The sequence below is a fragment of the Helicoverpa zea genome, chromosome 16, assembly GCF_022581195.2.
Source record: "Helicoverpa zea isolate HzStark_Cry1AcR chromosome 16, ilHelZeax1.1, whole genome shotgun sequence".
Lineage (NCBI taxonomy): Eukaryota > Metazoa > Arthropoda > Insecta > Lepidoptera > Noctuidae > Helicoverpa > Helicoverpa zea.
In genome coordinates, this window is record NC_061467.1 from 3,411,690 (window position 1) to 3,423,633 (window position 11,944).

Below are 11,944 nucleotides of genomic sequence, written 5' to 3' on the forward strand. Positions count from 1 at the left end.
TGATAACAGTCTCAGTAGTCGAAAGGCACTCACAACACAACCAAATATTCTTCCAAATAATATACAACATGTAACGTAATTAACGCACACCCTCAAACACCCCAATTAGAATATTGTGTTATGATCATAATACATAGACTGAATTTTTAATTTAACGTGTATATGCATTGTTATTTACTAAATTAGTTATACCAATTCTTGGAGAACTTTTTGGTCATACTACTACGCACGCAAATATCGCGCCGCGCGCCGCTCGACTTGACACGACATAACGAAACTACGGAAAAAGCCGACAATACACGAAGTCTTATTACTTTGAGTTACGGTCTATTTGAATTTGTTTTGACTGTACAGGGTTAATATGACAATAATTTCCGTAGTTTTAATTATTTTTGGGATAAAAAATTATCTATATTAAAAATGATATAAATCGATTCAGTAAACGATTCTGAACAAACTAATTTCAGGATGTGCGTTAATTAAGTTACATGTTGTATGTATTTTTAATATCGTTAATTTATTGCTTTCCGTCTTAATGTACTTTAAAGAGTGTACCATTGTAAAAAATACGTGTACTTACGACATATGTAGTGATTATTACAAGAATAATTTATTATTGCTATTTATAAAACTCATATACACACAATGATATTTGCTTATCTAGTAAATAATATTAATTTATTTTACACAAAATACAACTCTCAAAAATGATGGATATTTAACATTTAAACGCAGTCAGTATACATTGTTTTTACATATTTATAACATGGTTAAATAAAGGAAAATAGTATGCTTCCCAGCTCTAGCTATTTAGGTAAAAACTACGGACAGTTTCAAATTGTAGTCTATGAATATACTTATGAACAACCTCACACGATATAGTTATTTTTTTATTTGTCAAGAAGATGGATACTAAAAGATAAAAATAGAATATGCTTTATTGCAAATAAAATAAAAGTCAAGAATACATTAAAAAATACAAGGAATTAGGTCTTTCCTAGCAAGTAATCGGCCAACTATAATGGTGCTTACGCCTGTTGTACTCGTAGGAATCATAAAACTTTAGTGTTGTACGCAACACATGCGTACTTATACGTAGTAAAAACTTGCGGTACGTAATTGTACGCTAATGTTTCTCACTCAATGGTTTGTATATAAAATCTTTAAGAAAAAAATAATGTAAACGTAACAAAAAAAGAATATAAGAAAACAGTGGAGAAAAATATACATATTAGTTTCGAGATTTCACTGTTTATCTAATAAGTGCTTCAAAAACAAATGTTACATGTTTAACAATTATAAAATAATATAAATACAGTCACAAAATCGCTGGCAGTTCAAATATCAGGATTATACGTAAATTCTTGAATATCAGCTACAACCAACAATTGAAACACATTATGGTACATGACTACGGTAACATTACGCGCAACAAATAACGCTGTCTTCCGTAGCGAGCACACAAAACACGAGTGCAAAACGTTGTTGTAACACAGGAATAACTTTGCCGCGTAGCACGTTACGCGTTGTAGTGTGTACGCGTAGTAGCGTGTACGCGTAGCAGTGTATACGCGTTGCAGTGTGTATGCGTAGTAGCGTGTACGCGTATCATTGTTTAGCGTGTAGCAAGTCCCACAGTGGTAGTTCGTGTAACGCAGTATGTAACTCGTGTTGCACTTGAGCGGAGACGGCGGGAGCGGCGAGCGCGGTGGCGGCGCCGCGCAGCCACGCACATACTAAGTTCGAAGCACCGTTTAGTGGCCCGAGTCCTGTTACGTGTAGGTCCGCACAGCTAGACGGGAAACAGATAAATATATTTGAATTTTATGGGTAAGTCACCAATAAAAATTGCAAAATACATGAAAATAGCAAATGGAAAAGCTATATTCAGTTACACTTTTGATTCTTTAATATTTTTTGCACGATTTGCAGTTTTTTTTTAATAATATTTTACATCAAGGTGAAAGGGTACGACTTTGTTCTGACTGGTTTTGGATTGGGAAGGCAGGTGGTGTTGCAGGTAGTTTTAAGAAGAATAGGAATATTCATTCATCAGGTTTAAATGAGTATCCTAAGGAGAAATAAAAAGTGAGTAATAATTGTTAAAATAAAAGTGAGTAATCCTTCTCCATGTGAGAGGAGGCCTGTGCCCAGCAGTGGGACGATAAAAAAAGGCAGTAACAGTAATAATGATTAGACTTACTCCAAGTTCTGTATAGTGAGATGGTCGAGCTGCGCGTAGGGCTCCCAGCGCGCGAGGCCGAGCGTGAGCGCGAGGTGCAGCGAGTGGCGCTGCAGCGCGGCCGTCGCGCGGCCCGTGCACGACACGCCCATCGCGCGGATACGGTACTCGTCGTAACCGATCTAGACATATATTTTTTAATTTTATGGTAGTGTTTTTGTATCGTGTCAAGAGTTTGAAATAAGTATAAACATGGGTAAGTATAGGTAATAAATGTAGTTTGCCAGTTGTGCATATTGCACGTCACTGCAACGAGCGGCCGGTGAATTAATGAGAATGAATTACATTTTGTATTAAGTGGCATTGATTGCGGCAATGGATAAAAAAGTATACCTAATTGATATTTTACTTTATTTAAAATAAATTATTATTTTGCTTGATTTTACCTCCATTTGTTTCAGACTCTGGCTTTCATATGATTGTAAAGAATTATATAAGCACTTAGTACTTACATTATACATAGTATTATGAACGTTTCCGAATTAAATAAGTAAATGTCTCAATTTCCTTTCTCAACTTGAAAACAGTACTGGCAATATCACGTGGCTTACTTGCAAATCCTTAATCCTCAAGGTGACATGGAAGGAGGTCTTCATGGGGTCGGGGCGGGTCACGCTGACGTCACTGATGCGGTTGATAGTGGCCAAGTTCTTCACCCACCCGGTGTCCGTCTCGAACTTGCCGATAAACGACAGTGATCCTATCTGGAACACAGGTTATTATTGGTTGGGTAAACATTATATTCCGATCTCCTCGTCTAGTCTAATGCTTAGAAAAAATTGGCTTACTTTCGATACGCGTATATCGAAATGGTACATAATAGCTGTTAAAATATTGTTGGTCTCGGATACTTTCATATTTAAAGTACTACTACTCGACCAAGTAATTTTGCATCTCGTACTATGCAGGTGCAGTCTGCATGGAATGAGACCAACTCTCATAACAGAAAAATATCTAAACCTGCGGCGACAGGGTGATCGCGGGAAGATGTGTGAGGAAGAGGGCGAGGTGGCATATTCCAATGAGGGTCATAGTCAGCTTGGTCGATTTTAGTTTGATAATTGTTATTGTCTCCAAGTCCAGTCTAACCAAGGGTATTGGGTTGAGGAGGTCAGATAGGGCAGTCGCTTCTTGTAAAGCACTGGTACTCAGCTACATCCGGTTAGACTGGAAGCCGACGCATACATAGTTGGGAAAAGGCTCGGACGATGAATTGTTATTGTCTCCCCAAACCTTTGGCAACAAATTCTAGATATCAGCGGGTGGCGGGAGTGGGGGACGACATGAAGTTTTATGAGAACTGTAATCAACTCTTACCTTATGCATGAAGGTGGCATGTATAGGCGGTAGCTGCAGCACCTCTCGACAACTCTGCAGTAACGTTCGGCGCAGGTTGATCAGTATCATGTCGATCACCTTGTTGCCGTTCTGCGACAGGCACGCGATCATACCACTGTATACGAATATATGCTCTATTGTAAGGTAGCAAGGTTCATTTTAGTACTACTGAAAATGCTGATATGTTCTATTCGAAATACTTTTGTCAGGTAAGTGTGTATTTTTTTAATTCCGCAAAATTTGAGATCAGGTGGTAATTTTGTTCCTTAAAGAGTTCTTGTAAAGCCAAACAGCCAACTTTAACGGCCAGGATTTCAAATTCCGCAGGCCGATATTTCAATATCAGGGGTACATTTAGCTTAGTAATATTATAATGAACAAAAAAATTGTTTGTTAAGGGGCTGAATGCCAAAATTAGCTTTGAACGCGACGATAGCTCAATGTGATGATTATATTAGAGGATTCGGATGATAAATTAAGTCAGCCGGCTTCTCTCTCTTTCTTTCTTTTTTTCTTTTTGATAGAAAGAGTGTTTTGGGTGCATTCAGCTTCTTAACTTTAAAGTGTCAGGTCTAACTACTGGTCCCATTTGAAAATCATTTCAGCTCATCTTTTATTGAGGACTTATTTTACAGGTATGTGGGTGAAACCGGTGGCAGAAGCTGGTTACCTATAAGCTTCCATGAGCGAGGGGTTGCAGCACATGACCTCGGAGACGCTGGTGGCCTGACGCAGCACCAGCGCTAGGTGTCGCTGAAGTTTCTCCCGGAGCAGCGCGTACAGAGGCAGGGAGACCGCTGCCGTGAGAGGCAGGTCATCTACACAAGCATATAGAAGTACCTACAGTGAATATTTATTTACTTCATTGATTTATTTAATCCTTTACATTCGGACAACAATGGCCCATACCGTAAAAACAACATAACACTCAATATAATACAAAAATTGTTTGTAAATAAAACCCAAATCTATGTTAGTACCACTTTAACTCTTTTCACTACAGTGAATATGCTATGGGTTCTTTATTTAAAAACTAGCTGACCCCGCGAACTTCGTATCGTTAAACGATACCTTCCCTGGACCTCTACAAACATTAAAAAAAATAAGCTAAATCGGTCCAGTTTCAGTCAGACTAACGAACAGTTATTCATTTTTATAATAAAAGATTGGTAGCATCTTTGGGGCCGTTCAAATATTACGTGAGCAGATTTATTACAATTATTTACCCCCCATCCCCCTTGTCAGCAAAAGTAAGCAAAGTTTTTACCCCTTCCCCCCATGCTTACGTAAACTATTTTCAATTAAAATTTATTTTTTATATATTAAAATTATAATATTATAGTTAGGGCATGCAATACCGGTTTACCGGTTTCGGTTTTACCGGTAAAACCGCCCATTTTCGCGATTTTTAATTTACCGGCAAAAATAATATGTAACCGGTAATTTACCGGTTTTTACGTTTTTGTGATAATATATAGCAATTGCTCATTTAAGAGGACGAATTGGAGTTTTTGGCGCCAAGGATCTCAATTTTTCTCAGTAAATACAAAACGGATCAAAATACAACTTGGTTACCTGAAAGTTCATGATATAAACCTTATTTTGTTAGACGTCAAAACATGATTAGGTAACTTTTATAACAGAGAAAAATATATCAAACGTACCTCTTTTTAAAAAGAGATTCACATATTATGGGCAAACGGGACCGATTTAAGCCTCTTAACTTTTTTAGTAGTTGAGTATATACATACTCTTTAAAATTGTAGAAGGAATTTTTATCAAATTATCATTTCAAAATAATAAAATTACAAAACCATTTTGTCGCTTACGACTTTTAGTTATAAGCCAGAGCGGGTATTGTTATCCTCGCCCCGCTCAGACGCTCCGACCCCTTTTGGCGCCTTAGATGCGCGTGCCGGTTATGGAATTATTGTTGACCAATTCGTCGCCTTAACGTCAAATCTTCATTATGTAGCCTGAACATAATGTAATATTGCATACATTACATATTGTAAGAGTGTTAAAGATGCTGTTTTTTAGAAAAGTAAACTTATGTGGCTCCTTAACTATCTCTAGGTTAGATACGAATCTTTATTCTCATCTTAATTTATAATATCTAAACAAATTTTATTCATTCGGTTAATCTGAATTTCCTCATAGCTGTCAGTTCCTATTAGGTAAAAATGTAGCTTATGCTTATTTTACCTACTCTATGACCTTATTGAGCAAGGGCTTTTACTTCACTACCATGCGGACAGCTCTGAGGACACGGTGGAGCACACAGTCTAGGTGTGCACTGCCTGGGAAGGGTACCGCGGTGTCGTCGTCTAGCCAATAGGCAGCGGCGACCTCTCGCGTCCGGCCCTGGTTCAAGCCATGGTCCGGAGCGAGAGGGAATGGGAAGCCGTCGCCTCCTTCTGCGAAACATTCATTCCAGTCATTCTCAGTCTCTCTCAGTCAGCTCGAGAAGGAGACGGTGGAGCGCCTGCGAGTTCGCACCTCTCATCCCAACCGCTGTAGTGGACCAGGCGCCGAGTGTCGAGAGACGACTCCCGGCCACCGTAGGCGTCGATCTGAGGGCGATGAGTTCGGGTGGCTCATCGTTCCTCCGTCTGCGTAGACAACAGACCCGTGTCGGCGGCCCGAGTTGTTCCACGCGCAGGGCCAAAGCCTGCCGTGGCTGCGGGATTGTTCGAAAGAGTTACCGCGACCCTGGTCCATAAAATGCCTACGATTTACCATAAAAAAGGGCTTTCACTTCAATGAAAAAAATGTTTTTTTTTTCACGGTAATTCTTAGCGTTTATCCCGTCTTGTGACGGGGTCCGCTTTCCGTATCTTCTTCTTCCACTTCGCTCTATCCAGGACATCTTCGTCTTCGAGTTCGTAGATTTTCATGTTACTCAACCACCACCGTTTCGGCCTGCCTCTGCGCCTTTGACCGGGTATATTGAGATTTAGTACACAACATTGGCGATGTATTCAGGTGGTCTCTTTTTTACATGGCCGAACCATCGCAGCCGTTTCTCTTGCATTTTGTCGACGACATCGCGTACGGATGGTACTGACATGTTTTTTTTACGGTCCACGTCACAAAAAATGTTTACCACCTTATACCTTGTATTTTTAATTATTTTTTGCTTTTAGACTACCCAATCTTATTGATATAATATCACATTAAAAAAAAAATACAAAAATTACCGTTTTATCGGTAAAAATATTTTAATTACCGAATTTTTACCGGTAATTTTTATTTAACCGGAACTGCATGCCCTAATTATAGTAGGTACTTGAACAAAACAATACACTGACAGAAGAAATTAGACAAGTGAACAGCGCGCGGTAATTCCCCGAATCGAATCTAAAGTGAGTGCCTAAACGTATGCGTGTATATTTGCGGGTATCCCCGAAAATGCGTTTTGTTTTCAAGCATAGACAATGTGAGGGTTGCCATTCGTGTAAAAAAGTAAATAACTATCGATGACGTAATCATCATCTGGACTCCCTTCATCCAAAATAAGCAAAACAAAGACCCCCCCCGACCCCCTATAGTGCTTACGTAATACTTGAACCTTTCAGTTATTTCGATTCCAAACCATTTCTTACTCCGCTTTTATACTTGTATGTTGTTGTCGCAAAAATAAATAAGCGGCATTCGTAGTTGGAAGAAGTTCTAAGAAAGACTGTACTTAGCGACTTATAGAGAGGTTTTTGCAAATTTTTCGTAAGCTAGTTACGTAAGTAAAAGTTAAAGTGTTTGTAGCCTTATTTATCAATGTAAAATTTTCAATTCTTTGGGTTTAATGACCTCGATAGTTGTTTCGTACAATAACGCAGTGCAAAAGCATTGAAACTATTTATGTCATTGGTTGTGAATGTTATAGCTATTGTCTGATTATGAATGTGAGCTAAAAATAAAGCTTATTACATCACATTTTCAAAGTTTTCCATACACTACTACATGTGTATTTTATTTTGTGTTTATAATTTACTAGATCAAACTATAATATAGAATCAATCAGCTATATTAGGCCGTAGTTGGGTAACATTGGTCGCAAGGTGATTATTTGCAACTTAAACGTGTTCCTACATAACGGGTTTCTTATCTTTGCGACGAACGATTAACTTTTTATGTTACATAGTTATCAAGCGTGTTATATGATAACAATCAATTTACATACATACGTAACACATATAGTGCTGTGTATATTAAGTATAACATAAAAAAAAAAACTAGACCGTTGAGGACAAAATGACGAGCAGAGATGTCATAACGCAAATCCTCCTAAGAATAGCGTCGTCAAAACGCAAATGTTCGGGGGACGAGGAACGTTACAAAAAACTTCTTTGGAACCCGAGCATTTTTTGTAAAACCTTAGACAGATTTCCATAGGAATCCAAACGCGTCGTTAGTTCACTTTTAACTGATAGTTTTACTTAGGTTTTTTATTTGACCTAGAAGAATGAACCGGATCTACCTACCTACCTTATGGCATCGACGAAATTAACAAGCATTGTAAAATAATTAGCTTGGAAATAAGTACGATGTTTACGGTATGTGATTGTAAGATAAATTAATCTTAAAGCAAATTTAAAGTGTGTATAATTGGTTCTCAAATCACGTCTGATAACAAGGTTTCATTAGCAAGATTGGTGTGGTAAGTAATTACTTTACGATCCATTCATTACATTAGCAAGACTAGTGTCGCAATACTTACAGTTCGTATTTTGGACAGAAAATTGAAGCCATTTTCTCTTTAATATATTTCTCTATTAATTATCCTCAATTGCAACGACATTTTTACTAATATAATTTAGAGGAATCATTTTTTTGCTTTTTCCTCAAGGCCCCGAAACCACTGAATTGATTTGAAATAATACTTCACTGTTGGAAAGCCACACTATTCCCAATGTGTTATCCCAGCATGGGATAAAATGTAGTCGAGAAACAGTTAATTTGTTATACATATGTATAAATAGATGATGGTGACAAAGGGTATGGTTCAATATTTGGTATATTTTTATAAGGGGTTACAGGCTCACGTCGCTCGACTAAAACAAAACTCGATCAGAGTGAATGAAAAAAGTGGTTCTGTTTGCCATCTCGTCAAGACTTCTATAGCGTGAATCAGTAGCTTATATAACTAATATTTTTTCATGCTTGTATCCATAGGGATAGAGTACTTACCAATATGTTTTGCTAGCTGCTCTGTTGTCGCAAATTCGTATCCACCAGTCCTCTGGGGCGATGGCCAGGATAACTAAAATAAATATTTGAATCATGTTAAAACAATAATAATTTTTTTTTTTTTTTTTTTTTTTTTTTTTTTTTTTTTTTTTTTTTTTTTAGCGACGTAAAATCATCAAATGACCCCTCCCGCTGTGGGATAGCAGCGGTGAGGGAGTGTCAGACTCTTACTGACTATACTGACTAAATCGTCGTGTTCCGTCATAGGCCTTTTATGTACCAGGGCCGCGGTATCTCTTTCGAACAACCCGCAGCCCCGGCAGGCCTTGGCCCTGCTGGGCCCCGCTGGGGTTGCTGACATCTCGTGCGCGTGGAACAACGCGCGCCGTCGACACGGGTCTGTCGTCTAGAAAGACAGAGGGACGATGAGCCACCCGAACTCACCGCCCACAGACCCACGCCTACGGTGGCCGGGAGTCATCTCGCGACACCCGGCGCCCATGGTGTCTACCTGGTCCAGCGCGGCGGCCGGGATGAGAGGTGCGAACTCTCTGGCGTTCCGCCTCCTCCTTCTCGAGCATGACCGCTTCGCAGAAGGAGGCGACGGCATCCCATTCCCTCTCGCCCCGGACCATGGCCTGAACCAGGGCCGGACGCGAGAGGTCGCCGCCGCCCAAAGCCTCGACGAGGACCCGGCGATTCCACTCCTTAGATAAGATATTTTTGAAAAAGACGCATTTTCGACCAAATTATTGCTAAAATATTCCTTGTTCAGTCCAGGCCCTACAATACTTTTATGTAGGCAAGTCTACATTGAAAAAAATATAGCTAAACATGAAAATAAAAAATAAATTCAATAGTTACCTTAACAAGCACTTCATCATGTGTAAAATCAATGTCAGGGTTGATGAATGAGAAGGCATCGTCTTCCAACACTAACCCCACTCTCACATCTGCGATCATGTTTGATAATGATATTCTAGAATTATTAATTTTAAATTATTAATGTTTTAGGACTAACATGATTAAAATATCTGATTAGAATACCTACCTTTTAAAGAACAATGCACAGACCTGTACCATAAAGTTTGCAATTAAATTGGAACATTTTTTAAGAAAAGCATAATGTTCTGTAGAAAAATAAAAATTTGTTCTCTGGAAGTAATTAAACCTCTTTTGATAGTGGAAGTTATACACAGACTTAGATTTTACATGGTTATATACAAGCTTCAAGGGTGAGTAGTATGATTTAACTATAATGATAAATGTACCATAATCAGCCTTATACTTGCCAAAAATTGGTCAAATAAGTGACTTGACAGTTGAGAATGGCTTATCATAATAGTTAAATGGTGCAACTCACCGACAGTGTTTTTTAGAAACAAAATAATCAATATACTGAATGCCCAAGACATATGAAACATGAAATAAACCAATAAAATATTGTGTGAAAATGAAATTAATTCGGCAAATGTGAATGACACTTCTTAGTGGAATATCTTATATGGAGTAATAAACTATCTATTTATAGTTTGTCATGTGGATGCTTTTGTACAATAATTATGATAGTAACACAAATGTTACATAGCAGTCTTGCTCATAAATTATGTATTTTACTGATATGAAACAGTGTAACAATCAATGCTTTGCAATACAGTAATACTTAGGTTATAAATAGGGTTTATATAAATTAAGAGGTTTACTTTTATATTTCAATATTGTTAATTTACAGATTATGTTTGATCCATGAATCCTTTCCTTAGCTGCTGGGAATGGTGCAAGACATTACCAATTATCAAAAGGGACATATGATCTAATACATATTTTTTTTAAATCCATAGCTAATATGAATACTTTTCAAACTAATCTTTAAGCATAATATAAATCTGAAGAGTTTGTTTGAATACACAAATGTTTGTGAAAATTTTGAAAAACAAAATTAATGAATGGATAGCTCAGTGACAATACTTACAGAACATGTCCTTCGGCCATCACCGGTATAAGGTTGTAGAGGTTCTCATTAAATGCACTGTAAAGCCCCTTCACATTGACCTCCCCTAGTGAACAGCGTAGTGTGAGGCTCATAGACTTTAGATCTAGAGATACAGACTGCATGTGGAATGTAGGAGGCTTCACCAGTTCTAAGCGGGAGAGGTTGCTGAAATATCAATAAGCTAATGAGGTTTTATATAAGGTTGTGTTGTAGGTTTAACTATATCGATTTTTTTATTAATTTAAAATGACAAAGAATAGATTATGCACATAATTGAATGTTAAATATTATTTTCCTCAATTCTATAAGTGTCAAAAATATATATTTACACTTGTGTATTTTTGGCAAAATATGAAGTATCACCCAGTGTGTCAGGCTTGATTTGTTCACCATTCTTCGTCTGCTGCAGCGCCACATTCGTAAAACTCTATAATACAGTAACGAGTCCAGTTATCAACACACAAACATATAAAATGTATGTAAATCTATTAGTATTTGTATTTATTTACCCTTTTGATTACATCTTGCAAATTGGGCTGGACTTTCGTCAAGAGATCGTCCAGCTCTAGTTCTATATCCACAACCTCTTCTTCAGACATTTTATAATAACATTACCTTAAGCTTTCAACTCATAAATTTTTATTTTTTAATAAATAATTATATTTTATCACCGAAAACGAAACATATTGCAGCTGACGTGCGACTGACAGGAAGTTGTTGTGCTGTATCTGTCACTCTTACAACTGTCAAATTAATAGAGTTTGAATTTATCGACTAAATAGGGTTGGGATATACAAAATTATACATCGTGCCTGCAGTTCCAAATGGAGACGGCACGCTGCTGTGCCATATCATGCCATATAGTTGTACTTATCATTTTTTAACTTCGCTGCCCACTATTTCCCCGCGTATACATCAGAATATTTGCAAAGAGATTTGCACTTCGATTAATTGTAATGCTCTAAGATTGTATTAACAGTTTATGTACACAGTTAATACAGTCTTTGTTGTGTTGATGAGACAAGATAAAAATATAACGCAATCAAAGGCACTACTTATTTCTTAAGAAATATCTTTCAGCCCGTTATGAGAGTTTTTCTCAATCCACATTGACTTTCATATTTTCAACATGCATGTACCTACCTATTATTCAAGTTTTCCTTTATTAAAAGGAAAACTTAAAA

The 11,944-nt window shown here is 37.5% G+C and overlaps 1 protein-coding gene across 1 annotated transcript; it reads right to left on the reverse strand.

The window, feature by feature from the left end:
• Nucleotides 1-498: 498 nt before the first annotated feature.
• Nucleotides 499-11,475, reverse strand: LOC124637543. Its single transcript, XM_047174055.1, has 10 exons — nucleotides 11,270-11,475; nucleotides 11,090-11,187; nucleotides 10,740-10,925; nucleotides 9,632-9,746; nucleotides 8,768-8,840; nucleotides 4,251-4,398; nucleotides 3,560-3,695; nucleotides 2,794-2,946; nucleotides 2,204-2,364; nucleotides 499-1,792 (listed from the first exon to the last, which is right to left on the reverse strand). Exons 1-10 carry the CDS (start codon nucleotides 11,357-11,359, stop codon nucleotides 1,609-1,611), a joined length of 1,344 nt encoding a protein of 447 aa, XP_047030011.1. The 5' UTR covers nucleotides 11,360-11,475; the 3' UTR covers nucleotides 499-1,608.
• Between the last annotated feature and the right edge of the window lie 469 nt (nucleotides 11,476-11,944).

Coding starts and splice junctions, on each gene's coding strand:
- LOC124637543 (XM_047174055.1), bottom strand. CDS start 11,359: ATGTCTGAAGAAGAGGTTGTGGATATAGAACTAGAGCTGGACGATCTC. Junction 3,696..4,250: donor TCGCTCATGGAAGCTTATAG/GTAACCAGCTTC, acceptor ATTCGTATACAG/TGGTATGATCGCGTGCCTGT. Junction 2,947..3,559: donor ATGCCACCTTCATGCATAAG/GTAAGAGTTGAT, acceptor CCTGTGTTCCAG/ATAGGATCACTGTCGTTTAT.